The sequence below is a fragment of the Ahaetulla prasina genome, chromosome 12 (genome assembly GCF_028640845.1).
Source record: "Ahaetulla prasina isolate Xishuangbanna chromosome 12, ASM2864084v1, whole genome shotgun sequence".
Taxonomy (NCBI): Eukaryota; Metazoa; Chordata; class Lepidosauria; order Squamata; family Colubridae; genus Ahaetulla; species Ahaetulla prasina.
In genome coordinates this window covers 13,450,643-13,465,291 of record NC_080550.1, presented here as the reverse complement: position 1 = coordinate 13,465,291, position 14,649 = coordinate 13,450,643, and the positions used below count along the sequence as shown (strand labels likewise).

Sequence of the window (14,649 nt, the reverse complement as noted above, 5' to 3'; positions counted from 1 at the left end):
ATTTTAATTTTGTCAATCATATATAAGATAAACAGGTAAAAGTACAAACATAATTTGGATGCATGAAAAGAGTAAGTAAAAAAAGGAATATTAGGCACGCGGGTGCGCTTATGCACGCCATTATGCGAGGGACAGGGCAGGGTAAAAATACTGTCTTCGGGCTTGTATAGAGATCTCGCTAGCTTGTTTCCCTGGATTCGCAGCTAATTGTGCGATGGGTTGTCTTTTTTTTTTTTTTAAGAACGTATTAGGATAATAGGGTCGGAAGGAACCTTCCGGCCCAGCCCCGTGCTCAACACAGATTTTTTTTTAAACAGTTGGAAGGGACCCTGCAGGTCATCTAGTCCAACCCACCTGCCCAAGCAGGAGACCCTACATCTGCGTCTACCTAGGACCGAACTCACAACCTCCCGGGAGACCCTGTAACTTTATAGTCACAAGATCGCCCCGCTTTCTCATCGCGCAAACATTTCCGTCCGTGCGTCGGCGGCCGTGATTTATTTGCTGAAGGGGAACGAAGGCACCCCTGGCTTTGAAAAGCTTCCCAAGGCTGGCTTCCCTATGCGCCGTTCTTTACTCGCTATCCCGAAGGCCTTTGCGACGCAAGCCGAGTCGGGCGGGGTCCGCCCCCTTCCGCGGTCTTTCTCGGGACTCGTAGTTTTCGCTTCCATCCAGCCAGGCCGGCTACGAGGCACGGGCGGACTCGCCTTCCCGTCATGCCGCGCGCCACCCATTGTGGCCGAGCCCGCCTCCCATTGGACGGGCCGGGGAAAGGGAGCCCGCTCCCCTCCCGCTGACACAATAGTGGATCCAAGATGGCGGATGCGGGTGCAGCCAGCTTACCTGGGGGAGACGCGGCGCTGCCTCCCCCGCCGCCGCCGCCGCCGCCCCCTCCGCCGCCTCCCCCGCCGGAGGAGCAAGAGCTGAGCCGTCGCCTCCGCCGGCTCTACCCGGCCGTCAACCCGGCGGAGACGCCGCTGCCGCGCGCCTGGAGCCCCAAGGACAAGTATAGCTACATCGGCCTCTCCCAGGGCAACCTGCGCGTCCACTACAAAGGTGGGGAGGGGGAGGGGGAGGGGAGAGGCCCCGTTTCTCTGCCTCAGGGGGAGGGGGAGGGGAGGGGAGGGGCTTCTCCTGAGGGGCGGTGAAAAAAAGGGGAAGAGAAGGCCTCGCCGCCCCAGAAGGAGTGAGGGGGTTTGTGGGCAGGATATATTTTTGGGGGGGGTGTCCCCCCGCTGGCGCAGAGGTCCCCAAACATGGCAGCTTTTAAGAATTCTGGGAGTTGAAGTCCACAAGTCTTTGAGGACCTCTGGAGCAACGGGGGTGGGGTGGGGGGTCTCACCTGGGAGGAGAGCCAGAGAAGGACGTCTTAGCGGCTCCCCTTTGGGCAGGTAGGGCTGAGACCCCCCCCCCCACGACCTTCTCTGGGGCAGGCAGAAGAGGGGTCCTTATTGCTGCCAGCGGGAGCTGTCAAGGCTGTTCTGCCTGCCCTCCCACCCCCCCCCCCTCCAAGGACCCAGGGAGCTGCTTTGAGGCTTGTAGAGAACATTGGTTGGCTTGTCTCCTGGGATGGGGTGGTCCCCAAAAGTGCTTTGTGGGTTTTTTTCTTTTTGTTTTTCAACTGGACATTGTGATAACCACACCGTGGTTCTCTCATCCAGGTTGTCTCAAAGCTGCTTCTTTCTCTCTCTCTCTCTCTCCCTCCCTCCATCTCTCTCTCTCCATCTCTCTTTCCTCCCTCTCCCCTCTCTCTCCCTCCTTCTCCCTCTCTCTCTCTCTCTTTCCCTCTCTTTCTCTCTCTTTCCCTCCTTCCCTCCTTCTCCCTCTCTCTCTCTCTCTCTCTTTCTCTCTCTCCCTCCCTCCTTCCCTCCCTGTCTCTCTCCCCCTCTTTCTCTTTCTCCCTCCTTCCCTCCCTCTCTCTCTCTCTCTCTCCCTCCCTCCTTCTCCCTTTTCCTCTCTCTCTCTTTCTCTCTCCCCCCCTTCTCTCTCCAAGAGGCAACTGGACTTTCTGGTTTTTTATTTGAAGACGTTTCGCTGATCATCCGAGAGAAGCTTCTTCGGCTCTGACTTGAGGATGGTGGGGAATGGAAGGATTCTGACCAATCCGGTTGCAGAGCTCGAAGAAGCTTCTTGGATGAGAAGCGAGAGGTCTTCAAAGGGGAAAAAAAAACCCCGGAAAGTCCAGTTGCCTCTTGAAGAGAGAGAGAGAGAAAAAGAGACAGACAGACAGACAGAGAAGCAGCTTTGGGACAACCTGGACGACGGAGAATCTCCATAGAAGGTGGGATGGTGTGTGGTTACCCCAAAGCAGCGATTCTTCTCTTATCTCAGCAGTTTGAAAAACTGTGTGGGCTTCTAAAACCCCTGGATTTTGTGGCCAGATAATTCTGGGATTTGAAGTCTTCTAGGACAAAGGCTAGAGCCACAGAAATGGACAACTGTTCTTCTTGGGTGGTCCCAGGAAGGGGGAGAGAGAGAAAGACCCACAGCCCATTCTTTGAAGTAAAGTATCCTTTGGAGCAATATTTATCAACCTTGACCAGTTGAAGATGGATAAAACCCTCTGCCAAGGTTGAAAAACATTAACCCAAAGTATACTTTTATCTTGAGTCTTTCTGGGACAATAACAGAAGATCAGCTTTGTGTTTCTAATGCCTTGTCCTTTTTACTAATGTGTTGGAGCACCTGTTTTACCTGTAAGGGAGTGTATTCAGTTGTGAGCTTGGCAGGCTGGCTGGCTGGCTCTTGAAAATCCTTGCTGCCTGATTGTTTCACTCAAGAATTAAAGAGGTTTTTGACCTGTCTTCTGCCTGTTTCCCTCCTCCTCCTCCACTGTTCGTTTTAAAACAGGACATGGGAAAAATCACAAGGATGCTGCTTCTGTCAGGGCTACCCACCCCATCCCTGCAGCCTGTGGAATTTATTATTTTGAAGTGAAGATAGTTAGTAAAGGAAGAGATGGGTAAGTATGTGGCTTAACATGCATTCTTTTAAGTGTGTATGTGTGTTGTCTTTTGGGAGAGTTGGAGTTGACTTTACCATCTGTACTTATATTTGGTAGGGATGTGAATTGTGGCTTTGGGAAAGGGTGAGTGATTCATGTCTTTGTAGTAGGGCATTGCACCAGCAGCATTTCAAAACACGGAGTTGAGATCATTTTAGCGGGGGTTGGGTTCTGGTTCATTAGGGAGGATGAAGCTATGAATCAAGTTCAACTCCAGTTCAGATTTTTAAAAACTGGTTTGACTTCCTGCTATCAAATGCCAAACCAGTGATATAAACTGAGATGAGGCATGATGGTTATGACTGCTTCTTTATTGGCTGTTCTAGGTAATTATACCATGTTTACCTCTTAAAATTCCTATGTGGCTTTTTGGTGTATTAGATCAGAAATCCAATATATAACAATATATAACAATAACAGTTACTGCAAAGGAAGTAGTGCAAATTCCTTCCTGTAGTTGTTAGAATTATTTCCTGACTACCAAATTATTTTACATATTCCTACATCTTGGCCAGATGACCATGGAAAAGTCTTCAGGCAATGCTGGTTCACAGCTTTGAATCAGAGCTGAGCATGTCTCCCCACTCCCCCATAGTTGGCAGCCACTAGTGGAGTATAAAATCCACAGGGATTCCTTTCCCTCCTGTATAAAATGACTTGTAAAGAAATGGGTACTTATGCTGGGTAATTGTCTGACATGAAATCATTGATCTAGATCAGGGGTGTCAAACTTGTGTCATGTGACATATCACAACTTTTCCCCCCTTCGCTGGGCGTGGATAGGGCCAGCACGTGATGCATCCGGTCTGTGAGTTTGACAGTTCACAACATTGAGCTGATTGAATTGTTGATACCCCCCCCCCAAAAAAAAATTCAGAACTTGCATAAGATAATTTTCAGTATATTTCCCATTGTAGGTTCAATTATATTATTCTGGCGTGTCCTACTTTATTAGTATTTTACAGTAAATTTTGAGCTAATGGCTAATACAGGTAGTCCTCAACTTACCGCAGTTCGTTTAGTGACAGTTCAAAGTTACAACGGCACTGAAAAAAAGTGACTTACGACCATTTTTCACAGTTACAACCTTTGAAGTATCCCCATGATCATGTGATCAAAACTCAGAGGCTTGGCAACTGGTTCATACTTATGACCGTTGCTGTGTCCCGAGGTCACGAGATCCCCTTTTGCAACCTTCTGACAAGCAAAGTCAATGGGGAAGCCAGATTCACTTAACAACTGGGTTACTAACTTATCAACTGCAGTGATTCGCCTAAAAATGGCAAGAAAGGTCGTAAAATGGGGTAAGACTCACTTAACAAATGTTTCACTTATCAACAAATTTCAGGCTGAATTATGGTCCTAAGTCAAAGACTACCTGTACTCTGGAAATTTAACAGGTTACATTTCTGTTGGGAACACAGGAGATTTTTGATTTTGGTCTTTGAAATATAATGTGCTGATAACAAACTTGAATGCTAAGTCAAACACTAAACCGTGCTTAAAGCAAATTTGGTTACGTGATCAGCCAAAAATTGTTCCAGTAGCATGACAAACAGTCCGGTTTCGGAAAGGAGGAGAAAAGCATGATCGTAATGTGAATTAAACTAAATTGCTTTGCTTTAAAGAATTTGGGTGTCGTAATGTTAATGATGAGATCACATATATGTCCAGCAAGATACTGCAATTCACAAGGGTGGAGAGACCAGATAGATGTCTCCTCACTGCAGTGCATAGCAGTATTTTTATGTGCAACTTTGCCTCAGTTATTTCAGTGAGAAATTGGATTGATTACTCTTGGATATCTACTTATTTTAGGCATTGCTAAACTGCTACAGGGGCTTTAAGAAACTATATAGTTTCAAATTGTTTGGTGTTTGGAGAAGAAATAGAAACAGCGAGGGACATTTAGATTTGTTTTTGATCACTTTTGTTATGTCTGGAAGAAGTTGCATGTAATTGCGTTGATACTGTGTTTCATACACTTGTGTAAAGTTTAGACCATATCCAGTTTTTCTGTATCTGTTTGTTGATGTAGAGACTTATTTCAACATTGCTTTTACATGCTTTTTTTTTTTTTTTGTAACCTTTATAACTTTTTTGCTAAATCGGGATGTGGGAAGCTCAGGGCACACTGACACAAGGTGTCAGGATGCTTCAGCTAGCTTCAGCTACCATCTTCATGAGCAACTATTTAATTAAATGAATTGACAATACCTGGACAATAGTACCTGGACATTAGAGTAAACTTTTACTTTGAATAATAGGGTAAACGTTGTTCTTTTTTAAGTATTTGTAGTGCCCAGAATGGATTTGTGGTTAAAAAAACAGATTGGAATGAGGCATCATTGTTGTATTTCCAACAAATACTACTCAGTTTTGAGTAAGTTTCCTTAATTTTGATGGATGTACAGTATAGAACAGCTATATAAGTTTGGAAATTCAAGGGTAATGATAGCAGCTGTTCTAAATTAGCAGTGGTACTTCTGCGCTGCAGATGCTGCCAAAGGGGGCAAATTCAATTCATTATACAATTCCCAGAATGGTTATAAGGAATTATCATTAACTAGGTTAATATATTCCCTCAGGGGCCCATGATTGCTATGCAGTTGGTTTATGACCCATGATGATGTGAAGATTGTTCTGCAAAGTCAGTTCCTGTACATACCAGAAAATAGATGCATCATACTGTTAGCTCAGTGGTCAGGAATGATGTAACGGTGAGATCAGAAAATATTGAGAAATATTTGCGCTAGATTTACACTGTGGCTTTCTTCCAGAATCTCAAAGTAGTTTACATGGGAATGGTTACAATAACACATTTTGAGGTACTGGTAGGTTGGTTAGAGAAAGAGCAACTGGTTCTAAGTCCGCATTCCATGGCTGTGGATGAACTTGAACTTGGCTCTCTAGTCCAGTTTTTCTCAATCTTGACAACTTTTAAGAAGTATGGACTTCCAACTTCCATAATGTTCTAGCCAGCATGCTGGTTGGGGAATTTTAGAATATGAAGCTTAAAGTTGCCAAGATTGAAAACCCTGCTCATAGTCATAGACCGTATTTTATTAGTAACCCCATTTGTTAATCAGTCACTCTGCACCAGGGGCGTGATGGAACCACTAGGTTTCCGAAGAGCACTAGAGGTATTTCCTGAGGATTAGGAGTGCACCTGAGCAGCGTCTCCCTGCTCATCAATCCAGGAAAGTCTTTTTGTTCACTAAAGAGGTCCAGGAGATGAAAGGGCAAAGGAGATGCCTAGAGTGCTACTGGCAAAAAACCAGAAAGTGAATCCGAGCAAATATAGGTAAGAACTTAATTTCTTGTGCTGATAAAAACAGCCGGTTATCATTATTTCTTTGCTGCCACCTCATTGTTTCCCAAGTATCCCTTTGAGGGAAGGATGGACTAGAACAGGGGTCTCCAACCTTGGCAACTTTCAGACTTGTGGACTTCAACTCCCAGAGTTCATGCAGCCCAGTGGACTTCTGGGAGTTGAAGTCCACAAGTCTGAAAGTTGTCAAGGTTGGAGACCCCTGGACTAGAACATTATAGGGCCCTCTGAGAATTTTTGAGGAGCTGGAAGACAAGATCACTCTCAATTTGCTCAGAACTAATGCCAGGAAGGCAAGTTCTATGGATGTGATTGAATCTATCTCACAGCTTTATCTGGGATCAGTTTGGACGAGTTCCTCTTGAGGTGTGACAGGGTAACGTATGACAGCAGCTCCACAACTTGTAGCCTGAATCCCTTTCCCGTCCTGGTTGTTGACAGAAGGCTGAGGGGATAGTACCACCTGCCCTAAAGAAGGCAGTATTGTGCCTTCTCAAGCCGTCAGTTGACCCTGCAGTTAAGACAGTTGTCTCTAGTTTCCCCTTTTGGGTGAAAGAAGGTGTGGGACCGAGATTACATTGGTGATGCTTGTGAATGATCTTTAAAATGAGATCAAGATGGAGGGAGCATGATCCCCCGTAGTTCTGCTTATCAACAGCCACAGTCTCCTTCTGAAGTATTTCTTAGGACTAGAAGTAGGGAGATTTTATTACGATAGTTCTCCTTCCTGAAGGAGCCATTTCTGGTGGTATCGTTAGAAGGGGAGAGGTTGTGCCCTGGGCCAGCGGTCTCCAACCTCTGCACTTGGCCTGGCTGGGGTGGGGTGGGGTGTCTGGGGGAAAGAGGGGAATTGGGCCGTGCAAGTGGTGGGCCGGTGTGCACACAGCCCATGTACAAATGGCAGGCCGGCGCACTCGCACACAGTTTCACTTGAGCTACATGTGCACGCATGCTCCGGCCAGCCATTCATGCAGCCCAGTTCCAAATAGGCCATGGCCTGGTAGTGGGCTAAGGCCCAGGAGTTGGGGACCCCTGCCGTACGCCACTGATATATGGGATGCCATGGGGTTTGATGTTCTCCCCATTCCTGCTCAACATCTATAACAGTGATGGCGAACCTTTTCGGCACCAAGTGCTCAAATGCGTGCCTGTGGACATGTGTTCTGGAGTGCTGGAAAGCCACAGACCAGGTCTTCAGGTTTCCGCCGTGCACCTGCATGCTGGCCAGCTGGTCTTTGGGTTTCCGGTACTCTGGCCTGTGGGAAGACCAGCTGGCCGGCGCGCAAGCACGCTCTGGAAACCCGAAGACCAGGTGGCCGGTGTGCACATGCGCACTGGCCACCTGGTCTTCGGGTTTCCGGCGTGTACATGCACGCTGGCCAGCTGGTTTTGGTGCGCGCTGGAGTGCTGAAAACCTGCGCTAGCACGTGCATGCACTGGAAACCAGAAAAGCAACTGGCGATGGCGCACGTGCCCACAAAGAGGGCTCTGTGTGCTACCTCTGGCGCACATGCCATAGGTTCGCCACCACAGACCTATAAGAAACCACTAGGCATGTGATCCATTGACATAGGATCTGATATCAGTCGTATCCTAATGATGCCCAGTTTAATCATCTGGGTGAACATCTGGCCACACAAGTGATTCTGATAAGATGCTGTGCAAGAGGCTCCCTCCAGTCCTTTCACTCAGGGTATTATCACCTTGTGGAATCTCAAAGGTAGGCCTTTTCAATCGCCGTTCCCTCTTCTTTCTGACAGTATTCCCCTGGAATCTATATGGTCCCAGCCTAAGTGGGCCTTTCAAAACAAACTGCAGGCTTTGAGACAGATGGGTTATGAAAGAGTCTGCCTTGAAATTCAGTCGGTTTGAAATTGAATTTTTCTGTTACCTGGCATGAAGTCATGAATTGTTTCACCTATCATTTGGGTACATCTTTTAAACTTATTTTATAGGCACATGAGCTCCACAGAGTCAAGTTATGATTAAAGTGGCATGCAAGGCTAGTAAAAGGAGATAATAAAAGCTAGCAATTATTTATGAGATTGAAAAATGAAACTTGCATTTATTAGTGATTCTGATGCTGCTTATTTTAGCCCTCTGCATGAACCCTCGATTCATTCAACCTATATAATCAAAGACATTCTAAAGTCCAATAAGGATTTATCATAAATGAGAGCTAATTTAGAAAAGTAATTAGTGTACTTTATGTTTATTCTTTCAGTAATCAAAGTATCTCTGTCTTTGGCAGCTGAAAAGCTGTCTTAATCTTAAAATGGATTATTGTTTGTCTTTAAAAATGTTGAAGTTACAAGTGCCAGGTAACATTTAGGACAAATAAAAGCCAACAAATTTTGGCTTGTGTAAAAGAGCTAAAAAGTGTTAAAGGCAAGAAAAACAGTGAGCTGAAGAAGAGAGCGCTTCCTGAGAATGGATTATCAGTTCTGTCTGCATATGTTCTTAAGGGTTTTCTGGAAGGCTGAATTTCTGTAATTGATAGCCAGAGCAAAGCTTTATGCCTACACTTTCTAATTTGAATGAGCTAATAGATACCATAGTGATGATTTGTTCAGGACTGCACAATACTTAATAGTGATTGCATTTTTAAAAATGCCAGTGCTTGTGTTCTTAAATTGTGAAATGGATATTTATGGTTTTTGATACACAATTCTTAATTGTGATGTGTCTGGCTTTAAAGACAAGGATGATCAGTTCTTGTATCTTCAGCTATAACGTAATTAGACAATCATATAGATAGCAGCCCTTGAATACAGCTGTTCCAGAATATTAGAGATGGACTTTGTCAGATTTTGCTTTAGGAATTTATTTTCTAACCACACTCATCTGACTGCTTGATGGAGTAGGTCTAGTTTTGCCTCAGTTTCACATATGAAGCGGAAATAATAACAAACTTATTACATAGTAGAGCTATTTATGCCTTGAAAATGATTCAGAAGAAATATTTTGGCCCACTCAACATATTTATTAATGTAGCATACCTTCTCCCAGACTTCTGTGCAAGCTAGAAAGAAATCGGTCGTCGCTTTATGGAGTCAACTCATTAAATTTAATATGATTTTTAAAACAGCCATTTTTCAACCTTGTGAGGTAGCCTGTATAAAGTATAAAGACAAGGCTGCTTTCACATGCTTTTCTAAACTTGTACCTCTGGTTAATATTCCTGCAAGTGATGCGATGGTCTTGAATAGTTCTGGTGGTATAGCATAGCCTTGTTCGTACGTTACTTGGTTCAGTGCCTTGAAACCTGACCTATAACAACAGTAGAATTTCATTACATGGATTATGATCTCATTCTATGAGAGCTACCATCCCACAGAATGAAAGTTGCTAATACACTGTATACAATAAACAACGTGAATTGTCTGACTTGACGGTGTCATCTCTGGCATACAGTGTTTATAAACATTTTACAAATGTTCACTTGAGCTATTCCGAGTTACAAAATCTGTTACTCCAGCTCTTGTTTATAGAACGATGTGGCATATGTGTTGTTGCTGATAGCGGAGGGTGTTGAATACCAATTGAAAAGCATTTTAACCTTTCTCATATTAAGTGAGCAATGCTTTCCTCCCTCCTCCTCTCCCCCCCTCCCCATAGTATCCACAGTTCTGGCAGGCTTCTAATGACCTGCGCATGAGAAGAAAGTGTGAAATAAGTGTTCATTTGACATCCACAGCAGCTTTGAAAATGAATGAGTTCTAGTGTTGGCAGTTTATAATTGGGCTTTGTGGTATAAATGCATGTATATATATATGTAGGTCTTGGCGTATTCGGATCTTTTCTCGTGTAAGGTTGAGAGTATCTTGGCGACATTTCGAAGAGGTCTCGTCATCTTCAGGCTGGTGTTTTCGGCTTCGTGCTTGTTCAAGCAAAGCGTGGTTGGAGCTGCCGTCTCTCTATAAATTCTGGTGGGGAGGTGGGGAGTGTTTCCGTAAATGGGTTGGCTGGCTGTGTGGTTGCATCTTGATTGGTAGATGGAGTGGGTGTTTGCAGATTAGTCGGCTGTTTCGTAGCATCATGTGTGGGTGTGGTCCTAGTTGTGTGCCCATAAAAAAGGTATGAATTCATCTCTGTGTGGTAGGGCAGTACAAAACCTCAGACATCTCCAGAACACTAATAATTGAACAGAAAGTAAATTTTCATTATCATGTTGACATACTAGTGCGAGGCATAGGAAGATATAAAAATATGCGGTGTACCATGTCAGATCATATAGTTACGATTTTAGATATTAGGGGGTGATTTCTATTTTTGGGAATTTGAAAAACCTAAATTAGAAGTCTCGGGGTTTGTTGGCTTTAGAACATGTCACGGTGGGTGCTATTTTCCACCCATCAAGATGCTACCAAAATTTTTAGTGTACGACTAGAGTTCTAATTTTAATGAGTCAGTGTTTCTGAATGTATGACTTGTAAAAATGATGATGATGATGATAATAATGGTTGATACCTAGGACACTGGCAGCAACCCGTATCAATCATTAGCACCATTCAGTGGTATTTGTGATGCATTTTTAAATGTTCAGTTGACTGAGTTTCATGTTTAATGAATAAAAGAGATAATAATACTGCAACTGTAAAACAACTGGGACAAAACATTGTATATTTTAAAAAAGATACTTGATTGATACCTAGGATGCTGGCAGCAACCCGTATCAACCATTAGCACCAGGCAATCGTATTTGTTCAGTTGACTGAGTTTTATGTTTAATGAATAAAAGAGAGGATAATAATAATAATAATAATAATAATAATAATAATAATAATAATAATAATAATAATAATAATAATAATAATAAACACTTGGGAAGTGTTCGACTACTGATCTGTGATACGAAATCCAGCATAGTTATCTCGTTTGCTGTGTATACTGTCATTTTGTGTAAATATAATAATAATAATAATAATAAAAAAGTTGGTGTGCAGGTTTATGTTTATGTTTATTCAATTTCTATACCGCCCTTCTCCCGAAGGACTCAGGGCGGTTTACAGCCAACTAAGAACAACGGATACAAAAATTAAAACAGATTTAAAAGAATTAATTTAGATAGGCTGAAAATACTAAAAAACTATTAAAATCCCCATTAAAACTGTTAGGCCAGTCCTGCACGATGGAATAAAAGAGTCTTCAACTCACGCCGGAAGGCCCGGAGGTTAACTCTTTTACTTTAGCATGTTTGTCCTATGAAGCATTTGCATAATCTACATCTTTATAGCCAATCTATTTCAACTGGGACCCTCCAGAAAGGACGAGCTTTAACGTCCAGAATTCCTCAAATGGACAGCTGCTGAGAATTCTGGGAGTTGAAGTCATTACATCTGGAGGGTACAGAGGTTGGATTAGGCATCCCAGAGAGAAAGGCTTCATGGTGCGTATACTAGCCATAGAAATAGGTGAGCCGAAGAACAGCATTTTTATTCATTTAGCAGTGTCCTTGACCTTTTGTCTTGCTAGCTGGGGCATCTGAGAGTTGTAATTCAGCAACATCAGAACATTCTGTGCACCTAAGAAGACAGGATTTGTCAGACTGACATTGTTTTGAGACCGAATGGAATATTTAAATTGGAAGATTAGATTGTCTTGTGAAAAACGAGGAGTTTACCTTCTGTGTGCCAACATCCAGACAGATGCCTCTGATTCTTCGGGAGCAGAAACCTCCAACCTTTATCTCAAGAAAAATTCCAATTGAATTTGTTTCCTTCATGTTCAGTGACATGAAAGGCTTTACAAGCAGTTGTAAAGAGGAACTGTTCCTGCCAAGAGAAGATAATTTCTCTGAATTATCTCTAGTAGATGTTGTACTCTACTTAGTCACCGAAGGAGGAAATATCTCTTGTGCAGCTGACGATGAAGTGTGTATATTATGCTTTATCAGAGTTGCTGTTCCTTTTCCTGAACATTAATTCTGGTTTTAGGGCAAAGAAGCAAACTTTACAATAAAGACAACTAGGCTTAAGCTGCAATATCTCCAAACTTTGTATCTGAAAATTCTCCAGCATTATTTTACAGTTGTTGACCAAAATAATTTTGATACTTTCTAATACATTTTAGTGAGGGGTAACATTTTTGTATCAGAGATAATAAGCTTTTCTATGAAGGGAAAATGTTTTGAGCACACAGAAGCCACTATTGTTATCCTATTGTTGTTGTTATTGTTATTATTGTTATGCCAACCTAGCAGTTTGAAAGCATGTAAAAAATGCAAGTAGAAAAATAGGGACCACCTTTGGTGGGAAGGTAATAGCGTTCCATGTGCGTTAGGCGTTTAGTCATGCCGGCCATATGACCACACAGACGTCTTTGGACAGCACTGGCTCTTCGGCTTTGAAACGCAGATGAGCACCGCCCCCTAGAGTCGGGAATGACCAACACATATGTGTCAGGGGAACCTTTACCTTTACCTATTGTTATCCTTGTTAGATATATGCTGTCAATGACTTGCGAATTAGATGACAGTCTCCACTGAGGGCTAAGTTTAACTTCCTCCCATCTGGGCTCTACTATTAGTAGTAGGGAAGAGCCCTCGTTGTTACCTTGTTTGGAAATTCTCTCATTTGCTGAACTAACAGATTTTTGTTTGTTTGAAGGTACATGGGAATAGGACTCTCTGCCCAAGGTGTCAACATGAACAGACTTCCTGGTGAGTCACTGCTAAGAATTATTTGTGTTTGCTCCTGAGCTGTTTACTGGATTTCTACAATCCAGAAAGAAAAGGAAAAAAGTTACCCCTGGAATCCACAGGCAGACTTTTTTGGAGAACGTCGCTTGAATTGCAAAAATAGGAGGAGTCTGTATTTCCATATGGTGGAAATTAATAATTTGCTTAATGTAACCAATTGTATTAAAAGGCATAAAAACAAATACGGCATCAGGACTCGATATCAGAGCATTTCAACCTCCCAGGGACTCCTTAGGACAGGGGTCTCCAACCTTGGCAACTTTTAAGATTTGTGGACTTCAGCTCCTAGAATTCCTCAGCTAGCTTTGCTGGCTGAGGAACTCTGGGAGTTGAAGTCCACAAGTCTTAAAGTTGCCAAGGTTGGAGATCCCTGCTTTAGGAGACCTCAAAGTGATTGCTTAACAGCCACCTGAGGTGAAAAATTCTTGAGGTCTTCCATATCAGAAGATTGGAAAACAGTCAGGAGAAAACAGCAGGTTTTGGACCTATGACTGTTGTTAATTGATAGGCCATTCGTAAAATCTCACATGTGATCTGCATCGCCAACCTATTTTCCCTTTCCTTTGCCAACCCACCACCCCAGTTTAAATCCTCTGTAAATCTAAGCCAGTGTTTTTCAACCATGGCAGCTTGAAGATATGTGGACTTTACCTTCTAAAATTTCCCAGCCAGCCACGTTTGGCTTGAAGTCCACACATCTTCAAGCTTCCAAGCTTGAGGAAAAACTGGTCTAGCCACTCCATGTGCATCTGATGAAATAGGTTACAGTTCATGAAAGCTTCTGCTTTAATATCATTTGTTAGTGGGGAAAAGGGTGCTCTAGAACTTTTGATATATATTTTTTTGCCACCAAGGATTAACGCAGCTTTCCCATAACTACTTGAACCATAGTTTTGTTTCTGTGGCTAGATACGATCTGCCCATCCTATATTTGTAAATTCATTACTTTGCCGCCCTTGTGGCTGGGATGTTTGTTCCAAAAATAAGTGAAGCTGAATGTGCCAAGCTGTTCTAGTTTTTCCCCCCTTCTTCTTGACTTCCATCATTTGCTCTTGAATCTTTCGTTTCTGTGCCTTTACCCCCGAGGTCAGCCTGTCCTCTCCACCCACCCCCAGCATTGCTGATTTTATTTCTGCACATTCAGCTTTGAGTTTCTTTTTGCTAAATGTAAAAAAAAAAAAAAACATTTTGTGATTTTATACCCTCTTTAGATGGGGCAAGAATGGGTAACCCTTTGTTAAGGGTCTTAGTTTATAAATTTTCCTGTGGGCCACAGCAGATGAGGGAATAACGGAAAGTGGACAAGAGGGCATGTGACAGCCGAGAGATTCCACTTTTATTGGATTGTGGGGAACGGAGATTTTTAATGGTGATAAAACTTTCTTGAAGTTACAGATTATGCACGGACGGTTATAATGAAGCATCGCCATTCTTTACTGAAGCTGTTATTGTAAAACTTCGTAAGCACATAAATACATTGATGAAATGCCTACATATATGTAGAGTTGATTTCTTATTTTTCTTTTGCTATTTTTTATTTTTATTTAAATACATAATGCAATTTTAAAATAAAACTACCAGATCTGGCATACAAACAACTTGGACCAACAGCTA

The 14,649-nt window shown here is 43.0% G+C and overlaps 1 protein-coding gene across 2 annotated transcripts in view; it reads left to right on the top strand.

Moving 5' to 3' along the window:
• The first annotated feature begins 786 nt into the window (after positions 1–786).
• The window catches only part of RANBP10 (RAN binding protein 10), a 49,355-nt gene continuing 35,492 nt past the window's right edge, over positions 787–14,649 (top strand). For both annotated transcript variants that reach the window (XM_058154884.1, XM_058154883.1), the window contains exons 1-3: positions 787–1,056; positions 2,851–2,962; positions 12,944–12,996. In XM_058154884.1, coding sequence (XP_058010867.1) covers positions 816–1,056; positions 2,851–2,962; positions 12,944–12,996 — 406 coding nt within the window. In that variant the 5' untranslated portion in view covers positions 787–815. The remainder of the gene's footprint in view (positions 1,057–2,850; positions 2,963–12,943; positions 12,997–14,649) is intronic.